This window comes from Mauremys mutica, chromosome 9 (genome assembly GCF_020497125.1).
Source record: "Mauremys mutica isolate MM-2020 ecotype Southern chromosome 9, ASM2049712v1, whole genome shotgun sequence".
NCBI lineage: Eukaryota > Metazoa > Chordata > Testudines > Geoemydidae > Mauremys > Mauremys mutica.
Genome location: NC_059080.1, coordinates 82,616,655 through 82,639,999, shown reverse-complemented (window position 1 = coordinate 82,639,999; position 23,345 = coordinate 82,616,655). Strand labels below are relative to the sequence as shown.

The 23,345-nt window shown below is 39.4% G+C and overlaps 2 protein-coding genes across 3 annotated transcripts in view; both read right to left on the bottom strand.

Moving 5' to 3' along the window:
• The window catches only part of GFM1 (G elongation factor mitochondrial 1), a 42,990-nt gene extending 41,158 nt beyond the window's left edge, over positions 1-1,832 (bottom strand). Inside the window, exon 1 of the mRNA XM_045029814.1 lies at positions 1,696-1,832. Coding sequence (XP_044885749.1) covers positions 1,696-1,776 — 81 coding nt within the window. The 5' untranslated portion in view covers positions 1,777-1,832. The remainder of the gene's footprint in view (positions 1-1,695) is intronic.
• A 7,055-nt stretch (positions 1,833-8,887) lies between these two features.
• The window catches only part of MLF1 (myeloid leukemia factor 1), a 30,060-nt gene continuing 15,602 nt past the window's right edge, over positions 8,888-23,345 (bottom strand). For both annotated transcript variants that reach the window (XM_045031601.1, XM_045031602.1), the window contains exons 2-7: positions 22,917-23,079; positions 15,111-15,197; positions 14,257-14,385; positions 12,941-13,100; positions 12,453-12,585; positions 8,888-11,164 (exon numbers count right to left, since the gene is read on the bottom strand). In XM_045031601.1, coding sequence (XP_044887536.1) covers positions 11,053-11,164; positions 12,453-12,585; positions 12,941-13,100; positions 14,257-14,385; positions 15,111-15,197; positions 22,917-23,079 — 784 coding nt within the window. In that variant the 3' untranslated portion in view covers positions 8,888-11,052. The remainder of the gene's footprint in view (positions 11,165-12,452; positions 12,586-12,940; positions 13,101-14,256; positions 14,386-15,110; positions 15,198-22,916; positions 23,080-23,345) is intronic.

Sequence of the window (23,345 nt, the reverse complement as noted above, 5' to 3'; positions counted from 1 at the left end):
TCCCATGCCAGTAACTTGCAGGTGAGAAGCAAAACCTATAGGGAGGGCAGATCAGGGCAAAGCTGAATAAGCATAGAGCAGTTCTGTGCAGAGGCAGGTCAGTAACGAGATGGGACTAGGAATACTATTAACAGCATTTACAGAGCCCTAAGAAATACAAACCTCAACTGCAGGAAGAAGGGACCTGTTCCTTAGTTTAGAGCCCTCAACTAAAGCGGAGGGAGTGTGGGTGGGGGTGGGTTAAGCATTATATTCTAACATTGTGTTATAGCAGAAAAGAAGCAACATACTGTATCCAAGTGAGACTGGGGGTACTGAGTTGGTAGAATGCATTTATCAAGGTAATGTTAGGAAGCTTTGTCTGGTGATTAGAGCTGAGGTATAGAAGCCAAAATTCTTTAACTCTGTTTCCAGCTCCATCACTGAGTCTGCATGGCCTTTAAATCAGTCAAGTCATACTCTGATGTCTGTAAAACTGAGATAACATTTACCTGCCTCACAAGGGTATACGCAAGGTCTACAGGGACACTTTCAGATCACTTCAGACATAAATTTAAGTTTTGTGAACAAAGACAAATATACATTAATGGCATTTTTATTCCAACAAAAGCTTTTATTCTTTGTTCGGATTTAAACATTATCCTGCGGTGTTTGCAACCCAACCATAGAGTCCCACAGGTTTAAGGTCTGTCTATGTTGCACACTAAAGCTTGGCTTTGACTCTGGTTTGAGCCCTAACCCCCCTTCCATTCAGACACATCAGTCTAACTCAAGTCAGTGATCACTCAGGACCAGAGTCCTAGGTCTCTACTAGGGGGGTGACTCAGAGCTAGAGTCCCACTGTGATTCAGGTCCAAGCCCTGACATTTTGCAATGTGGACACATCTCAACTGCAGACCTGAGTATGGATGCATTTGCACAGCTGTAAAACCCCAATCTTGCAATTATAAACCCAGGTTTACCATACAGTGTGAATGCTAAATCGTGGACTTGGAAACACCAAGCCCACAAGCTTAAGTCCCACAGACCTGGGTTCGCAATGCAGTGTAGCCATACCCTAAGGGACCATGAACTTTTATGAGCTGGGCATAGAACTCTGCAGATGCCTGCTGTTTTGACAGGGCGGCAGGGGGTGGGGTCTTCAGCACATCTGTTGGGTGGCATATGCTCCACTTTAGACACACACAGTTCTGCTCGGAGCCTGGGGTCTGCCTGGAAGTCTGCCAGAACTCTGACGCTTCCCCTAGACTCCATGAATCCCTGCCCCACCGCCCACCGCATACCTGGGGGGGGGGGGGGGGGGGACAAGCCCAGGCTCCCCCCGCGCCCCAAGGATCACGAACCCTGCCAGACACACGCCAGGCAGGCGAGTCCGGGCTTTGCACTTAGTGGCAGAGGGAGCGTGGTATTCCCTACCACCAGGGCTTTGGAGCTGTGCTCCGGCCCCGCTCCAGCTCCAGGCAAACACCTGCAGTAAGCCCTGCCTACTGCCCCCGGCCGGACAGCCCTCGCCCTGACACGACGGCAACAGCACCTAACGCCACTAACGGCCAGCAGCCCCGAGCGGCCGGGCAGGAACTGGCCCTTTGCCGACACTCCCCGGGCCGGGGGCTGCTGCCCCACCCAGAAGGACTCCGGCCCCCGGGCCAGCTTGGCCCCGCGGAAACAAGCGAGGCCGCTGGCCTAGCCCAGTACCTGCTGCCACAGCAGCGCCGAGCCCTGACGCCGGCAGGGCCCCGGCCCCAGCCCCAGCCCGGCTCTGAGCAGCTGCAGCATGGCGCACCGCTCCCCTCAGCCTCTGACCGTCAAGGTCCTGCCGCCCGCGCGCTTCCGGCCCGGCTGGGTATCACTTCCGGGGCACGGAGGGGACCCGCCCGGCTCCTGCCAGCGCCACCTGCAGGGCGGGAGCGGGAGGGGCTCGGCGAGCCCAGGGCGCTGCTCGAGCCACCGGGAGGAGGGTCTGGATGGAGGGGAGTCAGGCCCTCCCGCTTCACGTGGCTTCCGTCGGCGCTTCCCAGTGGCGGGCGCAGTCATCGTAATTGATGAACGCCTCGCGCTCTGCCAGCACGCGCCGCCAGTGCAGTGCGCAGCGCTTTACAAAGAGCTCAGTATCGTCGGCGTCCTTTTACAGCTGGGGAAACTGAGGCACGAGCGGTGAATTGCCCAGTGGCAGCATAAGGAAAGGTGTCCTCAGGCTTGCCAACCCCAAGCATTCCATAAACCTGGCTTAAAAATCACAAGATTTTTTTGAATAATATATTAATTATTAGTAGTATTAATACAATAATAATAATAAAAGGTTGGATTCTGTGTATTTGCCTTCTGGATTATGAGCCTTAGGGTGCCCGTGAATCACATTTTTCAAGCTTCCTTTTCCTCAACCATGAAGATTAGAAAGTTACAATTTTTTTAAATGAAAGCTGTGATTCTCCTGTAATCACTTGATTCCAGGAGCTGGAGCTTAAGAACTACACCAAATATCATGCGAATTGTTGACAGTGTGAGCATGGTGAGAAAATTCCCTTCCCTGTCCTACTGTGCTGTCCACCAGCACTTTCCAGGCTAGTGAGGGCTGTGTTTCAGTGGTACTGTAGGTGTATAGTATATTAAGTGTTTTGTATAAAATATATTATTAATACAGTGTCCTTCCCTACCCCCAGACACACTGATTACAATATATAGATTAATCTGGCAAACAATGTCTTAATTCAAATCTAGGCACAGCAATAATGAGATGGAGTGTTTATACTTGTTATTTATATTACAGTACCCCCTTAGAACCCGTATCATGTTGGGCCTCTTTGTGATATAAGTGGAATGGTACAAAAATTAGATAAATAGGACTTTTCTGGAATGTTAAAGACTAGTCAGTGGTGGCAGAGCACTTCTCAGAATGGGAAGAATTCAGTCCCAAAAATGAACAGGATGGAATGGCTTAAAGGTATAAGCCAAGTATGAAGACTTAAGACACCGTGGAATCATAAATTCAAATTGCAGCAAATCCCACTTACTTCTCTTTCTAAAGTAGGAAAATATCATACCATACCATGCACTATAAATGTGTGTGAAAGGGAGGAGAATGGGGCTTGTGTGTCTTTCTGACAAAATCTTAAAAATTAAAGCTGTGTCAGTTCTTTGTTGACAGTAAAGGTCCATTGCACTGATTAAGAAACATGTATACTTGAGGGTACCTCACTGAATTCCCCTCCTGCAATACTGCAGTGCATGTTATTGTCCACCCACAGGTGGGTGCATTTCAGGGGCACTGTTTCACAGATCATTTGGGATGAACTGTGCTATAAATATGTAATAGAAGACTTGAAAAAATATACCAAATATCTGCTAGCCAGAGACTGATGTACTAGGGATGGGATGAAGGTGGACACCAGACAGATCCAAGGACAACATCCTGTAAGAAGCCTGCTGCAGCAAAAGGGCTGGAGGGTTCTGAGATTTTTACTAGGGTGCTGGCCCAGAAACTGCTTGTGGCCTTAATCTTCCATATGTCACTGACTGGTAGATGTAGCAAACGTTAAGCTTCCTCCTTGTTCTAACTGCTGAAAGGGAAAAGGAACTTCATTATCTGGTCTCTTCCCAGAGGAGACTCCTCTACTGCAGGTGTGGAGGATCCCACCTATTCTTTTGTACAGAGTTTCCTGGATGTTATAAGGAGGCAGGATGTCTGTCTCTGATGTTCTCTACCCCTCCCCTAGCCGCCTGAGGGTAGAAAGGTCTCCAACTACTACTATCTTTCTCAAGAGCATCCTGCCTGCTGTGAGAGGGCAGTCTCCATTATTCTCTTTCTCCCCTCCCCTCTCCCCGTCTTCTCTGGACTACTGGCTTTTGTGCAGGGGGAGAGAAGGAGGGCTAGGGAGTGTGGATGGATGAAGGGAAAGATGTCACCACTGCATCTCTTTAATTTTAGTAACTCCAAGATCTGCCTCTGCAGCTGCTCAGAACTTGCCCTACAGGAGGAGGATGTTGGACAGAGAGGTGCTCTGTAACTGTGGGGCTTATTTCTGCTCCTTCCTCAGATCACAAATCTGGGCAGAGATCCTCTGGGCTCCTTCGAGGAGCAGTGGGCTCCTGGACTCCTTCAAGGAGCAGTGGGCGCTGTCCAGGGTTCTCTTCTCAGTGTCCTCTTCTGGATCCCTGATTTTGACCCTGAAAACCCTCACTTGTTTTCCATTAGTTGTTTCCTGACTTCAGTTGAGACCTGGATTCAGTGGCTCCTCCCCTTGGGCTGGGAAAGGGGCCTTTAGATATGGGCAGACTTCTGCTCATCCACTCCCGCCCCCCCTTCCACAGAACTCAAGAAGTGCTCAGAACTTTGTCTTGCAGTGAAGGAGTAAAACTGAATATTTGTCAGTTTCACTGCTCCATCTTTATGTGTCACTGCTTACACTGAGCAGCAGCAGATGCGCTAGAGCTGGATAGCAGCAGGAAGACAGTCCAGAACTAGTTGACATTCTTATAGCTGTCTTCACAATATATGGAATTATTTTTTTTGTAATGAAAGGATACATTCTGCAGTAATTTATGTCATGCACCCTCCTTCACCAAGAAAAGTTCCCCACTTGCCAAAGGTAAATTGATTTTCCAAGCCCTAGTGTAAATTATTAAACCATTTTCAAAGAGGGCAGGGGAAAATTAAAAGCTAGGCTGTGCTAAATTCTAATAATTATTTTATCGAGGGACACAATTGTCGTGGCTTATTGGCAGCAAGGAAGCAGAAACATTCAGAATGCTTGTGCTGTCACTGCTATACAGTTTTTGATTATACTATGTATTGGTGCATAAGCACAACACATGCATTACATTCTGCTTTATTCTGCCACCTATTATAAGCAGTTATCACACCCTGAACACAAATCACAAATATGTGCCAAAGTGGAAGATTTAAAACTTTAATTTGGTTTTTAATGCTGTGAAATTCTCCTCAGAGCATACTGGATCTGTACTTCAGAGCAGGGCTTAATGATGGCAAGGAGAAATGTATAAACATTCCTAATGCAGTATGTTGTGCTAGAGCAGGCAGGCATGTATGATGCAATAAGACCAAAATTTGAATATCTAGTAACCTAAATTGCTTAAAACATTGTCACAATAGCTATCCTATAAGTACCATCCCTTAATTCACTGCTATTCACCACTGCAAAAGGTTATCATATTTGTACTTTTCCTTTTTTTCCAGAGTAGTCATCAGCATTATAGCCATCATGGAATTCTGCTAAAATGGATCACTATTTCATATGTAGTTTGTTCCAAACAACCTTAGATCGTTCTAGTAATAACAGCAACTCTACTCACAACTTGAACTTCAGCAAGTTGAACAGTCTTTTTCCAAAGTAAGGCAGAAGATCTGATTGGTTCTTTGGATAGGAATACATATTCAATTATTTTAGTTCAACTTTTAATTCGTTAGTATGTTTGGAGATCAGAGTTATTAAAAGAACCAACTCTGGCCTCTAGCCAAATAATTCATACATTTGTGTATCCACACCTCTCTGTACTGTACTTCTATGTTTGGCATTCCTAAATTGATTGGTAACTTTAGATACGTACAAAATGTATAGGCCATGGCACATACAACACAAAGCTTGCAAGCAGTATCCACGTCTGGGAAATTCCTTTCTGATTGAAGCCTTCGTCAGCTGTTCTATCATAGATGTCAATTACATGATTTATTGTCCTTGAAGTTTAACACATACTTTGCACGGTGGGGAGAGAGGATAGAGGAACTACTGCAGCACTTGCTGTTTAAGTGTTCAAGTGCACATTAATGTACAGCCAGGAAACAAAAATACTTTGATGGAAACTAAATACGCCATAAAATGCTGCCCTTAATTATACTCTTGTATCCCCCACAAGTCAATAGGGCTGAACAGGCAAAATTAGACTAAGTTTTGTACAAATAAATCCATTTTATTTGTTTATATTACTATTAAGGAAACAGAACTTCAACTACCAAGTGCGCTGACACATTTTGAGAAAAATTTGCACTACGCAGCTGTGAGACACTGTAAAAGTCACTTCACTTCTCTGTGCAAATTTCCCCTCCTACTCTTTGTGTGTCTATTTAATTGTAAACTCATCAGGGCAGGGACTGTCTCTTATTATGTGTTTGTGCAATGCTTAACAGTGTGGTTTTTTTATCTCAATTGATAGCTCTAAGTGCTACTGTAATACAAATATGAACCTTCATCTAGTCAAACTGGTATATTGTGTGTTAGAATTTGTGATCTAATTTGGTGTCATCTTACTCCTGCACGAAGTTCTACGGACTCCAAAGGGATTGCTTTTATAAGCAGGGCAGGTGTAATTTGGCCTTCCAATAAGAAGCTTCTTGGCTGATGCTTAAGTGTTTTGCTGACTCAGTGCCTGAGTATTCAGTTGCACAAATACATCTGAGGACTGAAAATCCAATGTGATGTAAATTTGAATATTACAAGTCTCACAGATGTCTACCTAGGTTGATGGTGTGTGCAAATATACATGTAAATTGAATGTTGGGCACCAAAGCTCAGACACCAGACTGAGACCACTGGGAAAAATTAGGCACTAAATGTTGAGTTTTAATAACAATACTGTAGGGATTTCACAGGCTCTGGAAACACTACACTGGGAAAATGAATTCATACATATCCAAACCATTGCAGCTTCAACCATAAATCTTTCATCAGGCAGGTGGAAGAACAGGTTCTTTCCCTAGTGAAACTCATTTCCGGTGTGTCATCTTTTACTCTGCCAGGGTAGATTTCACTAGTCAAAGATGGAGCGGGGGTGTAACCTCATCAGATAAGTATCAGAGGGGTAGCCGTGTTAGTCTGGTTCTGTAGAAGCAGCAAAGAATCCTGTGGCACCTTATAGACTAACAGACGTTTTGCAGCATGAGCTTTCGTGGGTGAATACCCACTTCTTCGGATGCAAGTCCGAAGAAGTGGGTATTCACCCACGAAAGCTCATGCTGCAAAACGTCTGTTAGTCTATAAGGTGCCACAGGATTCTTTGCTGCCTCATCAGATAATAACCTCATGTGGAACACTTTATATCTCAGGTGCATTACTACTCAAAGGAATAGTCTTCAACCATCCTACCTTCAAGAGCATAGAATTATTTAAAAGTATGCAAAGAATGGGATAGGTGTCAGATTTATAAATTTAAGTAACTACACACAGATGAAGTTTGTTACTCACCAGGGATTTTTTCTTTTTAAATATCCAACAAGTTTCTGGATATGGCTAAATAGTTCAGAACTAAACCCTCCAAAAGACAGAGTCTCACTTTGGGTGAATGCTAGTGTTCAGCTAGTAAACACGTTTTTCTTCTGCCTCACTGCTCCTCTCTATTACTACAACATCACTCCATCTCTAGGTTTGTACATTTTAAAATATTGATTTGGGTAGTCACTTCAGGAAAATTTTAAAGAACAAAAGATTCTAGTGTCTTGGACAAAAGACTTTTTACACAATGAGGCTTTCATTTATACCACATCCTTGAGCAAAGTATTCTTTCAATCCATACTCTAGTCAGGAAATTCTCACCACCCAGTAGGGTGTTCATGATCAGAGGCATTACTTCCTATGCTAGTGGGGCAAACTGGATTTAGGTGTGGGCTTCCATTTATCTTCTGAGGCTTTGAAACTTTGAGATGACATCCTCAAACAGCTTTCACACTGAGTGAAAACATGACCTATGACACTAATAGAAGCTTGTTAGAATATGTAATTTTATTCTAGAACCTTTCTGCACATGACAATGTCAACTGAATTAGAGTTTGACACTTTCAGTGTTTGTCCCCTAAGAACATTTAAAAAACGAAAAATAGTACAGGGAATCACCCTCAGGAAAATTTGTGGAAGAGTTGGCACTTTTACTGGTATATTTTAAATACAAAGGTATCTGCTAGTTTTCTTTTTTTAGAGTCCTCATGAAAGTTGCTAAATTGAACTGTGTTGCGATCTACATGTTACTGCAATGTTACTGACCTATGAGCGAGGGGTCCCAGCAACAAGGAAGTACTAGGTTGGAAAGGAGGAGGGCTGATGGCCGCCCTCCCAAAACTTTAGGAAACAATGTCCTGCACTGTACAGTTCATTGCCAGATATTTCCCAAATGAACTAATGAAGTTTCAATCTAATTAAAACCACACTCCTCATATCTCGTCTTTATTTCTGCATGGCTAGGACAAGGCAGTAATTCAATGTGCATGTTTATGCAATCCCTGGCCTCTGCTGAGTACTGCATTTGGCACTAATGCAATTGTGGTTGGGGAATTGTATAGATAAGGGGATTGTTGATATGAGAATATGGAGCCTGCCGTTCACATAGAGGCTACAAATTCAAGGTCAGTAATGCCCAAATGTTACAGCCATTTGAAAACTGTTCAGTGGTTGCTGCAAAAAGAGAGTTAATGGTCTCTGTGCTAATGCACAAGCATCTATATTGTAAAAAAAAAAAAAGATTGGAAGAAGCCAGACAACCTGGTGAAGCCAGAAACAACAATACAAAACAAAACCCAGCCAGGTGAAAAACTAAGCTGAATACAGGAGATGTTTCATTTGCCTCGACTTAGGCAAAGAACTGTAACATTGGACAGCTTGAATCTGAATTTTCTGTGATGCCACGCATTAGTCAGTGATACTAAAGAGAAGTACTCTATCAATTGAAAGAATTACCTGTCTGAAATCCATCCTAGTCACTGCACAGGAAAACTATTCTTAATATCTCTATCTTATCCTTGTTGCATTTTTTTAGCTGCATGTTTTTCTTTTAACAGCCAGCACATTTACTTCCCTACAGAATATTGCTGTATGAAAAAGTATTATAACAGCCCAAACCAAACACAATGCACATTGTGGTACAAACTAAGCAAAAAACCAAAAGGTTAAAGAATAAACAACTCTTTATTAACCAAAGAATTATATTTTTATATCTTTAGAAACAACTTTTCCTGCATTAACTTTTAGATTATTTAACATTACATCCAATTCAACAATGTGTATTAGTCCTCCACTGCTTCTTTACAATCATAGTATCTGCTTATTTAATAAAGAATGAAGTACTTTATGTATGTGTCAGTAATATTTCCTATTCAAGTACACACAAAAGATGTAAAGAGAAAAGGTTAAGTATAGTCAAATAATATGAAGGGCTGTAAGATGTAGAATTTTTTTATGAAGATACAGGATCTCCTAAACAGAAGATTTCCTTCTGATTTGATTTTAATATTACATTACAATTCTAATGTCTAAGTGTTCGGTTACATTGCTTGTTATTAGAGAATCTAGGTGACAAAACTGAAACATACATTAAGGGCCTAATCTTGCTCTAAATGAAATCAATGGCAAGATCCCCATTAACTTCAATGAAAGCGGGATCAGGCCTCAAATTTGTACACTGGTTAGTATCTAAGGACAGTACATTTTCAGATTAAGATTTATTATCTGTAAATAAGTCTGACTGACTGTATGAACTACAAATGGGTCTTAGTAACATTAAACCATAGGCACTGGCTTTTACTATAATACTTGAAGAAAACCCATTGCATTAAGCAAGCAGAGAGAAAACAGTCTTCCATTCCAGAAATACACATAACATGCCCTGTTTAAGTGTAAGAATGATAATAATATTAAATAATTTAGGGATCTGCAGGGGAAAAAAATCAATATGGTTTCAGAGTAAACATGTTTTAAAGACACCTCGAAGGTTGATATGATTAAAAAAGTGTACATCTTGGCCATGAGAAGTCAAATGCTGTAACTTAAAAATAATAATAGATTCATTGTTCACGCTTATATTTATATATCATCTACAATTCCTTCCAAGTAACAAAATGGTGCATGAACTTTGACACAGATAACATACATTAAGAGGTTTACTTTTCCCAATAAGTCATTCAGTTTGTTTTCGCCTAAAAACTTTAAGCCAAGGAAACTTTTAAAAAAGAAAACAAAAAGTACAAACAAGGAAGAACTTTGAAATAGTAAAATTTTCAAGGGAGGTCAACAATTTTTAGGCTTACCAGATCCTGGATTCCTTAAAAATCAGGACACAAAATGATACAACACAGCCACAAACTTAGCTGATAGAAGAAGAAGAATGACTACAAATAGCATTTCCTGCACATATGTTTTTAAAACTATCATTTACAGAGGGAATGGTGTAATTATTCAGCATTTAGTTCATATACTTATACTGTCTGCTGAACCAAATTTGATTCCCATACCAATCTGGTTACGAATGCCAACAGTCATATCTATTGTTCATACAAGGGAACTGCAGTATATTGCCACAGAAAATAGAAAACCCATCATGCTACTTAACTCTAGCCCTAGTACAGAGAATCTGCAATGGTGAAAAATAATGGGTTACCTTCAATGGAAACACACAAAGGATGTAGAACCACTTAAGAGATACAATATAAAGCCATTGAAATCAATAAACTACATACAGAAAATCAACTATGCAAAAGTGATAAATAAGAATGTTGATAAACTTAAATTTTACTTAAAAACAAGTTACTTTACTTATTTTTAGACTCCGTTAACATTCTGAAATCAGGGAAATTACCATGAATCTGGCGATTATTCAATAGCTATTGAATAATTTTATAATATAATTTTAAATCTAATTTCACCAAAACCACACTGGTATTGCTTCAGCCACAAAAAAATAATTTTACAAAAAGTGAATTTAGTTCTTGTGTTAGTTGTATAGCATGGGTAATAGATGTAGTTTTACCACCAAGCCTGCTGAAAAGTTTGAGAGATTAGCATAATTGTAGGAAAAAAGCCTTGGAAGGCAAAATATTATAGCTTACAGTATACAGAAAAGTGATAACCCAATAAAGTGCTTTTCAGTGGTAAATATTTTCTTTTACTGCTCAGACCCAGATGTAGTAGCCAAAGAGCTGGTGTCTTCAAGAACATTCAGTGGTCGAATGACTAGACGAGCAGGGCACACTAACACTTAAAAACCAGGGATTGGTCTATGATCTAGCACCATTATCTTCTCTGAAAAAGATCCCATCCAAATCATTATACAAGCCATTTATCTTTTGCTGGTTTTGATTGGGACGTGCGATCCTTTCACATTGAGGTTCTCCACAGAAACTTCAGGTCTTCTGGATCCTGCAATCAGTGGTTTTGGGTGGGGTTTCTCCCTGAAACAAAACACAATCAAAACCATTGTATAATGCTTGGTGAACAATATGATGCATTGGCCAAGTATTTTTTCCATTTACAAAACACACAGTGAATAATCTAGTTATTTTTATGCAAGCCTTTACGATATGTATTTAAGCTGTTTTACAACTTAGAAACATCCTCTGCTGGTAAAACTACTAGCATGTTTCAGTGGATGAGAAGCTTTAGCAGCCTAGGCTTTTTGTTGAGTTTATTGTGTACTTATGAATTCGATAAGAGACAGCTGCAAATTGGCATGTTGGCAGAACTCACTGAAGTGAATGGGAACTGTGCCTGATTAAAAACTGAGCAGTAATCCAGAGCTAGATTTGTCACTCAGTTTACATGAGCACAACTTGCCCATGGAATACTGCAGGAGGGGCTAATGCAGCCTCTGCAGTGTGGCAATGTTTCCCCTCTAGGACTGTGCAGAAGTGACACATGGAAAGCACTCTGCACGGTTTGGGAGAAGGTGAAACAAGGACTAGCGCTTCTTACCACAGTATTCCCTACTCACTCCAGAAATTAGTTTGAGCCAGCATTAACTCTTGCTGCATATATCCTCCATGGTTGATATCAAGCAGCTAACAAGGGCAGCATACCGCTTACTGGAGTTATGCTGATAAGAAAAGACCAAAAGAGAAGCATGGAGAAAACAATCTATGCTGGACAGATAACTACTGCCTTCATAGATATCTTCATAGCATGCTCTTCCCCACAGATTCCCTGGTCTCTGGGGTTGGATGGCCTTGTCTCCTCCTGAACCTATGCATCTCACTCCAAGGGATACTGCCAGGAGAGGAATACAGCAATTTTCTGACCTTCTCCTGCTCTTTTCCTCAAGGGGATGGACCAATCCACCTCTGAGTAAAGAGTGGAGGATTCAGCCTTAACACAGTGAACCCAATTTGCATGTGATCAATTTTACCATTATTCTCTCTCTATCTCTGTTTGAGATAAAAACATACTTGTAAATTTTACAATTTTTTTTTTTTTAGACAAGTCGAATTATAACCAAATAGGTTAAACGGCCAAAACTTCTGAAAGCCACACCTAGTATTTCCTCAAATTTTAGTTATATCAAAATACTACTCTGAATTACACTTCAGCTACATAATCTGTGAAGCAGAGAGTAAGTATATTATTTCTTCTCAAGGTTCCTAACAGGAAGTTCTTATTAATGAAATACAAGCATACATTCATTTTCTTTTAAGAAAAAGGAAAGACTATCAGCATAATTAGAGCCATTACAGAAACCGTTTCTACCTCCTTGATGCATCTTCCTTGCTTATATGATGGTTACTTCTGTGTTTTGGAGCTTCTAAATTGCATCTAGCTCCAGATGTTCCAAACTTCATAATCTCCTTCTGCCATTCCTCATCAAATATGTGGGCCTCAGCTGCAAAAAGTTAAAAACATTTTTGTTTTAAACCTGATGAAAACCTAGGAGAGAGTATTTAGCTACAATTGCTACATCACTAGTTAAAGCAATTGCATTAAAACACAAAGTTTTGTCACTGGAATTTTATATAATTTAATATATTACTGTTCATTCAAAAGCATAAAACGTTACCACTCAGATTACCCTCAAGTATGACCAAAGGCCCCCCCCCGAATAGCATTTTCAAAAGTGACTGATAATTTGGGGTTCCTCACTTTTTAGGTGTCCAACTTGACACCTACTGAAGGGGCCAGATCAACAAGTCAGCACTTCCTAAAAAAAAAAAATCAGAGGTGTGTGCTGGAAAACTTACATTCATCCAAGTTGATAAATTCTTGATTCAGTTCTCCATCACCAGTTTTGTTGTTCTTTGATTTTTTAATTACATGGGCACGATCATGAATGTGATGACCAATAGCCATTTTTTCCAGCCCACTTTCAGAATCTTTAAGTGCTTTTCTAGTCTCTTTGATCTGCTCAAAGAAGGGAAATTATATTGCAATTGCTACTTCAACTGAAAAAGTGGATTATACAAATTAGTTCTCAGAGTTTTATTTTTAATTCAAAATAAATTTGTTTTAAAATGAAATTTATGAAAAAAAACAGATCCTTCCTACTGAATCTATTTTAATTCCACCGGCTGAAAGACTGATAGCTCAAACAATACTCATCCCACTGTTGGCAGACAGGAAAGATAATATTACCACCCAACAGTTTTTAAGAAGAGAATATGCATGCAGATTATTAATTGTTTCAAAATCTGTCAGAGCCCAGCCTAAATATAACCCCTGCAGAGAGCCTTAAACATTCTCCTTGACAACAGAACAGATAAGTATGTGTTGGTATTCTCTACATGAAAGGGCAACTAATTACGAGGCTGTCATGTTGACTTGTCTGAAACTCTTGGCCACTGCTTATCACTGTGTTCATAGGTATATTATTAGAGCCTTTCTGATAACCAAGTGCTGGCTTGAGCTCTGATATGATTGGCTGTGGGATATTTTCAACAGCCTCATACTGCTTGCATATAATCTTTCATGAACCTTGCTTGAGGGTTCAAATTTAAATTTGAATTTCTTAGCAGAATTAGATGCACAACAGCTGCAATGAAGCTAATGAGAGGGCATCTTCATCTGAAGCATTATGTAAGCATTTAAAAGTCAAGTACTTAGGCTCAACAGATAATTCGAAGTAGCTATTTTGCACTATTATGGGTACATAAAGTGATTTGAGGTAAAGTCATGTATAAATGCAGAGACTTAGTATCTTACGATTGCAAATATTTAGGTGTAAATATACCCCAATAGGCAAAAGGAATATGACATACACTGGTTCAAAAAGCAGCAAATGCACAACTGGTAGCTGTATTACTGATCTATTCAGCTTTTGAAAAAATGGGTATACAAGTAGTTTTAGTAGGGGATAGCACAGGATATAATGCCTTAAAGAGTATTTTCAAACAGTATCTACTCTAAGATATACACTCTGTTACACCATTGCTATATCTTTCTAAATTATAGAAATGATTCACCCCAGTAAGCATTTTAAAGGAGACTGAACTTAAGTCTGCATTAATATACAGTCTGACAATTTAATAACACTCTTCAGCCATGTCTCAAAAATACTTACACCTCCTGGAGCTGTGCGGGTCTGAGCTGAAGCTTGAAAAACCTTTGGTGGTTCATCACCTATCTTGGAATATGTCATCACAGAAGAAGAACTGAATGAGTGTGCATCTGGATTGAGTGAGAGATGATCCTGAAATTGATACATTTCAAAGTAATACAAATGTTAAAGCGGGCAGATAACCTAAGAAGAAAGAACAGTATCCCACATTGGACACCTTCTCCATCTCAATATTACTTTTGAGGAATTACATCAGGAAAAAATAGGAGGGAAAAAGCCTGAGTTTGCAGTATCCTCTGTATTTGCCAGTGAATCTTGCTTTAAGCCCTGATCATGCAGTCTGTCCACACAGAGGGACCCCTCTGCCCACATACAGCCCTATTGACTTCAATGGGATGTGCTTTTGTGGAGTTTATTGCAGGATTGGTACTTCAGAAGGGAAGGAACTGTCTTTATGTGTGTGTCATATACAGAACAAAGTACACAGTCTGCACTTAAATAATAAAATAGTCATGTAATGTATTTGGGAGGATAAGGGTATAAAAATGTTCGAGTATTCTACTGTCTTTTGTTATCTGATGATAACAAAAATGTTTTACCAGAGCACCTTAATAAATTAAACACATTTGACCATATTCTATTCAAGTACATAGATATAACTTATGTACAACTGATCGTATAAAGAATTAAAATTTCAATACTTTCTGGGCAAAAAACAAAACAAAACATTTTTTCTCTGCACCCCATAGATATCATAATATGGCTTTTTATAGGACTTCCTGAATAACTGTTTTAAACACTATTATTCTGGCAATATAAATAATACTTTTAAGACTGAATTTTTGAAATGTACTTACAAAATTTCTTTGCAGGTCTAGCATACTGTTTCTCATGTTTGATATAGTTCTGTCAATTGCAAAGAAAGGATCTCTGAAATCTGAATTCTGTTGGAGGAGAGAAATTATTAGCTACAGGAAAGCACAAACAAACAAAACAATGAAAATAAACTGTGAATTTTAAGGCTGTTCTTTGACAAGACAATCACATGCATGTTTCCGAATATGCAACCAAATAAACTTCTCACAAGCTTTGTAGAGCCTACAAGTAATTCACAAATACAAATGAGCTGAAAACAACTCCCTTTTTTAAAAATTAAAAGCCAAAAAGCACAGGTGGGAAACTTGGGATTGTGGAAGTGAAAACAGAAAAGGGAAGATCATAGTTTTTTTAGAAATTATTGGAATGTCAAAACAAGCACACATTTAGGATGGCATTGATGATTGTTTGGGGTCTCTGTCCCTTTAAACCTCTCTTTGGACTGACTAACCTGTCAATTCTGGTGACATCCAGAGAACCAAACAAACTAGAACAGCAATATGTCTTTCCACCCTTAGAACACCAAGGTAGGCAGAGCATCTCTAATGTGCAAATCTCACTGGTTGCATTCATAAACATAAAGCAGTCAGCCAGAAAAGGACATGAATGAGGATCTAGGGCGGACTCCAAATGTAATCAGTGAAATTCTTCAGACATTGTTAGCAATTGTTCAACAAATGTCTCATTAGGTAGTGCTTATGACCTCCACAGAGCAGGGGTAGGCAAACTACGGCCCGCGGGCTGAATCTGGCCCATGAGCTCCCACTGAGGGTCTGGAGCTTGCCTCGCTCCAGCTGCGGAGCAGGGTTGGGGGCTGCTCCATGCAGCTCCTGGAAGCTGCGGCATGGCCCCCTCCGGCTCCTACATGCTCCAAAGGCCCCCTCTGGTACTGCAGGGGCAGTGTGCAGAGCAACCTGACTGCGTTGCCGCGTAGAAGGGACATACTGCTGCTTCCAGGAGCCACTTGAGGTAAGAAGGGGTCCAAGCCTGTGCCCCTGAGCCTGTCCCCACACCCCAACTTGAGCCTACATGCCCCTCCAGCACCCTACCCCCTGCCCCAGCCCGGACCACTCGCCCATCCTCTGAACGCCTCAGTCCCAGCCCAAAGCACCCTCCTACACCCCAAACTCCTCATCCCCAGCCCCATCCCAGAGCCCTCACCACCACCACCCCCGCACCCCACCCCAGAGCTCCTCCGGGCTCAGTTTGTCTACATCTTTCTGAGGGTGTGGTGCCCAGAACTTCAGCTGAGGCCTCACCAGTGCTTAGTAGAGCAGGACAATTATCTCCCATGTCTTATATATATCACTCCTGTTAGCACACCCCAGAATGAAATTAGCCTTTTCACAGCTGTGTCACATTAACTCGCATTCAATTTATGATCCACATTGATCCCTTTCAACTGCCACCTAGTCAGTTATTCCCCATTTTGTTGTTGTGCATTTGATTTTTCCCTTCCTAAGGTGTAATATTTTGAACTTGTCTTTTTTGAATTTCATCTTGTTTTCAGACCAATTCTCTAATTTGTCAATGTCATTTTGAATTCTAATCCTGTCCTCCACAGTGCTTGCAATCCCTTCCAGTTTGGCATCATCTGCAAATTTTATAACCACTCTCTCCACTTCATTATCCAAGTCATTAATGAAAGTATTAACTAGTACTGGACCAGGAAAGACCTCTACAGGGCTCCACTAGATACTTCCTCTCAGGAGGACAGCTAACCATGATAATTCTTTGGATATGGTCTTTCAATCAGTTGTGCTTCCTCCCTGTGGTAATTTCATCTAGACCACATTTCTTTAATGATATACCAGTATTTATTACTCATGGCTAAACTTCATTAGGCAGAAAGAGGTGTGGAATGGTGTTCTGATCAGAAAGATAAACAAAAACAGACATATCAAGAAACACATTTGCTTGACAGACCTTTGAGTAGCCTCCAATTTTTATAATTCTCAGTCACAAGATCTACATTTACACGTCAAATGCATTATATCTCCTTTGGATAAAGTAGACAGCAGACCTAAGAGAAGCAGCAGGTATATGAGTGACTCCCTTCTGACTAGCATGCACCACATTGGGTTAACCTAATGAACTACTGGAGGTTTTAGTTGTTTCATAAATACTGCATAAGCAAGCATTTCTTCACCATTTAAAAATTAATTGCATAATTCACAACATATTATTTCAAGAAAGCACTATGGAATAAATGATTTTCCTGGTCATTCTGGAGTGGGGATGGGAAGGAGATCTTTGCACATCACTGACAAATGACTCAGAATTAAAATGCAAAACTATAAAGTGAGCAGCTAATTCCAGTGCGGCACAAAACTGCCTTATAAGAAAACATGTCCATATCAAAAGGGACAGCCTGAAGGAGAAAAATGAGCCTTTGAAATGGTGTAATTATTGTCAAGGGTCTGAAGAAAACCTGAACAAGCCTATGTCACTGGATTAAGTTAAGTAAAGCATCTGTCTCTGTCCAGACAGGGAAGAGATTATAGGTTGTTACTATACTGCTCCCAAAAATATACTTCAAAACACACAATTATGCTGGCTGGCTAAGTTTAATTTAAGGATGTCCATTCCCGAAGCCAATTTAAACACTTACGTGTATGGTAAATACACTGACACCAAAATTCCATTTTTGAATTTGATTTGAAAATCATGACTGTTTCATTAAGAGTGCAACAGGAAGATCAGACTAGTGCACATTTTAGAGTGAGAGATACAGTTCTCTTGTCAAAGGAAATGTTATCAATGTTATTGGGTCCCCCAAATTCTCTACTCCCTTCTTCCATCCAGAAATTCTAATCATGGCCATAACTACCACCTTCACTCCCATACCACATATACAGGAGATATTATTGCTTAGAAGGTTCTTGACAATGTTATTTTCTTTCGCCATCAATGGAGAAGCTAATGACACTACTTCGGTCTACTTTTGTTTTGGAGAACCAGTATCATTGATGATATCAGCAGAAACATGGTATTGCTATGGAAACAACATTTCCTAATTAATTATTTAATTGCAGAGCAGCAAGGAGCTTGCGTATCATTTGAATGTCTTGTATCAGAATGATGGCTTCCAACCACACAAGATAATGTGCATGTTCCTGTCAAAGCTCTCAGTATTCCCATTTTCTTCTGCATTGCACTCTTCATCCATCCTGCAATAACACTTGAGACACTGTGTCAGAGGCACTATCATTGTGGAAAACGTCTCCATTTGTTAGAGTTGTTTTATGTTGCTTCTGAGTTGGCTACAAGGGCCAAAGAATGACAGTGATACAGGGATGAGTTTTATCTGTGTAAAAAATGGAAAAAATCCTTTTACAGCTATTCCCCCCCCTCCCCCCCCCCCCAAAAAAAAAAAACTATTGAGGACATTCCCCAACAAACTAAAAATGTTGGCACAATTCAAGTTCTGGTCCTAGAACTGATATTGCCCTGCTAGTAATACTAATCAAAGAAATTATCTTTTCCCCAAAAGTTTTGTAAAAGGACAAATCAAACTATTTAGAAAAAAAATTTTCAGCAGCAGTATCAAACTTGATATCAGTAGAATATTTACTCAACCTCAGCATTTTCACTAGATAAAAACATTCCTTTGTTATATCACTCAGCATTTCTAACAAGCAACTACAGTAGTTAGAAAGCATCATGTAGCTATGATTTATTCTTGTTTTAGTTAGAAAGATAATACATACATGTTAGCAAAAGTTACAAGGGCTGTTTCTCTCAGGATACTAACCATGCTACCAAAACTGCCAAAGGGCATGAGGGAGCAGCTCTCTGCCTGGAAGAAAAGTACCAGTTCTTTTTAGTTATTGTACCGATTATGCATCATGGTTAAGGGAAATCCAGTGCACTTTCACATATAGCAACTGAAATAATATGTTTTTGGTAAAATTAAAAAAAAAAAGTTATTTAAGGGGACCTCAGTGATTTATAATATGTTAAAACATATCATGAAACAGTTTTCTGTAGACACAGGAGTACAATTATTTCAAAATAAAAGCAGATAACTGCACTCACGCTGAATAAATCATATTTACACAAATGTAATAAAAGTACTTAATAAGAAATCTGTGTACCATAGCAACGTTTATACTAGAGGTAATTAAAACATAAGGTTTATTTCAAATGTCCCCTGCTTCCCCAAACACTCAATTCTGCATATGTAGCAGAGGCAGTCACAGAGAGGATAATTAAAACCAACAAATCTGTTTCTACTCAACAAACAAATTTACATAACTAAATTACAAAAGGCTGGCATAAATTTTAGGGCAGAAAAACTGAAGTAAGTGATACAGCTGATCTACTCATAAGCTCTCATTTTATGTAATGCAAGAGATTAATGTAGACTTAAAAATGAAATATACACATATTCTCTAAAATATTCAGATCCCTCAGGATAAACCAAATCAACCCTACTATGTCAGCAGTTTCAAAGGTCATTGCAAAGAAGTTCTAAGTATATCTATCATCACATACACAACAGTCTGAAGACTAATAAATCCACAGTGCATAAATATATTCTTGTACAGATGCATAAATAGATGCAGCTATGAACACTGTCAGATACAGTGCCTGTAAAACTGACTAGCTGGTCTTGAATATCCCTGTATGAGAGAGCAGTTGAAATGCAGGAAAACAAATTTAAATTTCCAGGAAATAAGGATGAGATGTTAAATTTACACACACACACCTCTCTCTCTCTCTAAAAAAAATGTGTGTGGCTCATGAGTATAACACTTTCTAATAATGCAAGTTCAAAATGGAATACAACATCTGGTTGCAGAATATTATATGCTGTATGGAGCCATATACATTGCAGCTAAGGCTGATGGCTAGTATTGGGAAAAAATGCACAAGTAACTGTCATGACTTCCTTTCATATCTAAACAATAATTTAGTTTTTGATCATGGTCAATTAGAAATTAAATATCCTTTATTTTACAATAAAAATGTAAAACCACTTAATATTTTCCTAATAGTTTAAATCCATAAAAAAGCTCTTATTGCACTACGACTGGACATTCATAAAGGCGGCTTCCTCAGTAGTAGAGCAGGTTAAAAAATGGAAAAAGAAAATCAGCACTTTGGGGTTTTTTCTATAGCAATTCTGAATTTTTTGAACTTTTCTCAACCAGTTCTACTTAAAGCTGTGGTAACCAAAATCCAACTGTTTATTGAAAGAAACTAAAAATTCATAAATGTGACAAGTTACAGCTCGAATCAGACACACTGAAGACAACTTAAGAAATCAGAGTATTACTGCATGTGTTAATGCATTGTATTCTTCCACTCCCCTCCCCATCCAAAAACAAAAGTTAAAACAAGCTTTGTGATCTGTTTAGAAAACAGTGTTCAAACAAACCTGGAAGAACAGTTAAAATCTTAAAACAACAAATGTGATTGCTCCCAGATTGTTGCAACATACATTTTGTTCCTTTTTTAAATGAAACTTAAGCACTATAATTTACTTAAACACAGTAGGAATTATACTTTCATTAATGACCGGATAATTTTCCAGCATGGACTCAGACAAAAAAGTTTTGAAGCTTTTAAATAAACTAATTCTTCTCAAAGTGTATAATTTAAATCTGTAATAAAGACACTGGTATGTCCCTATACAACAGCCAAGGTATAACACCAAGTCTGACTGAACCATCCCTTGAGCAAAAATATCTACACCCAAAAATCCACAGTAGTTTCTAAATATTTATGCTTTGAAATGTTGAACTTTATGCTTTTGAAATGTTCCTCTATCAAATGCATTTCGATTTCATCTGAATTCTTCATTCTTGCTTCTCTAACACTTATGATTGGAGCAAACAAGCACACTGAACCAGGATCAGGTCACAGTATCCAGCTCTAAGTTTTCTGTGCAACTTGGCCACAAGTTTTAGAGCAGCCACAAGGATTTTTTTAAAAGGATATTGGGGTGACTTTACGCACCAGGACTAGGCAGATGTATTTTTCTTGGTGCTCTTTCAAAGTAATTCAGCGTCCCCAAACACTAAGCTCCTCCCAACCACAACTCATGTTCCTCTGTGCCTCACAATTGTTGAGATTAGACAGTGAGAAATCCCACTGTTTTTTTGTTTGTTTGTTGTTTTTTTAAAATAAGGTCAAGCCCATATTTAAGCATCTGCTGAACTGAAGCCTGAGAGCCTACTCCTCCCATGGACTTTAATGGAAGCAGAATCAGACCCCAAGTGGGTCCAACTCTATCTATAGTTTAAACTAACTTTCAGCTTATAAGCACAGGGGAAAGAATCTGCCAGTTACTCTTTTGACCTGCAGGTGACAGTTTGAGTTCCAGCTATGTTTATTAAGCTCCAAATATGTAAGTTTGAATTACAGTGACTGATTTTGGCAAAGTTCCACAACCCCCTGTAGTTGTGTTATCCTTGAACTAAATGGCAGTAGTTCATATCTAATTTAAAACAAAGTCAAAATGCTTTGAACATAAAATATATTTGTCATATTATTTAAAAACATATATCCTTTCTAAACCAATAAATCAGATTAGATTTAGCAACAGAAACATTGCCATAATTGTCACTGCATGACCAGTCAGTTGAAAGTGTACTTTATATAAGACAGACTGTTGCCAATTTTCTTCTCTTTTGCAGAGAGTCTCCAGGATTATTAGATTTCATATCATTTACTTGATCTTCCTTAATTGTTACAGCCATATAACTGGAGGCAAGACATTTAAGGATCAGGCTGAATGCAGAATATGAAGCATCAATTCAAAGTAAAGAAATTGTATAACGCTTAACATTATTCCAACAATTTTAGATGACTAGGTTTCAAATGTGTCTTACACCCATGAAAGTGGAAATTCAAGGTTAATGATGAGCCATTACAATACTTAGGCGCAGACAAAACTGAATGAATTATGGAGAAAGCAAGACCCTTCACTATTCTAAAGCCAACATCATCTGAACACAACATGGTAAGTAAATTAAATGGAAAACCAAAAACCTAGGGCCCACAGTATTATAGGTCTTCTTCCACAGACTGAAGCCTCTCCACTTCAAAGAGCAGATGGCTTGTGGAGGCTTTGCAGGCCAGTAGCTTCAGACAGCTAAAGGACATTGATAGTGGCTAGCTATGAATCATCCAATTTTGTTGATTTAATCTGCCATACACGTTTAGGGGCAGATTTTCAACTGGAACAACATTTATGCACCTCATATTGCTTCCAGTAATTAAATGCATAAATTCTTGACAACATTTGTGTGTATAATTACGTAGGCCCAAGAGATGAGTTTGTAAATTAACGGCATAACTTACATACCCACTTTAAAAAAATCTTTCCTTTAACATTATTAAATAAAGGAAATTCATATATAAAAATAAAGGGAAGTTTAGGGAAAACTCTTCCACTGGAAAATTTTATCCCCTGCTATTTAAATATTAGCCATGCACAAGTGTTTTTTTCATCACCAGTTCTAACATAAAACAGCTATAAATGAGTTAAGTAAAACTCTTATATAGTGCTTTTCATTCAGAGATCACAAAGCACTTTACAACAGGTAGGCAAGTACCATTATCCCCATTTTAGGGTAGGCAGAGAGATTAAGTAACTAGACCAACGTCACATAGGCCAGTCGTAAGGCCAGGAATATAACTTTGATCTCTTGTTCCCAGACCAGTGTCCCATCCATTAGACTAGGTTAGAGTCTAAAATTGAAGTGTTATGCTAGATACCTGAAACAATTAATTACTGGTAAAGGAAAAAAATCCTTCGAGATAATGAAAGGACTTACTCTCTGATTTCCCCTCAACGCAACCTGAGAATCATGGTGTCCTCTTTGACCTCGAGCTCTTTCGCCACCCTCTGTAATACTGAGAAATGGATCTCGTCCAAAAGGATCAGAAAAACTTCTCATCATTTGACGCATGTATTGATGCTGTGCAGCAAAAGGCTCCCTAGGGAGTGGGAGGAAGAAACAAAGAAAACTCATGAATATTCTTTTAGAAAGTTAACGTGACTAATTCCAAACTATGTAAAATGATTAGGAAATAGGCCAGGCCTGCTGAGCAATAACCAGAACTCCACTTAAAGCCACTAGACACATGGATCTCCAGACACTTCATCACCTAGATAGCAAAAACTGTTTTCAATGGACAGCTCCATTGTAATAAACCCCAGGGAGGCAGAAATTTCCACTTATTCCCTCCATCCTGCTGTTCAT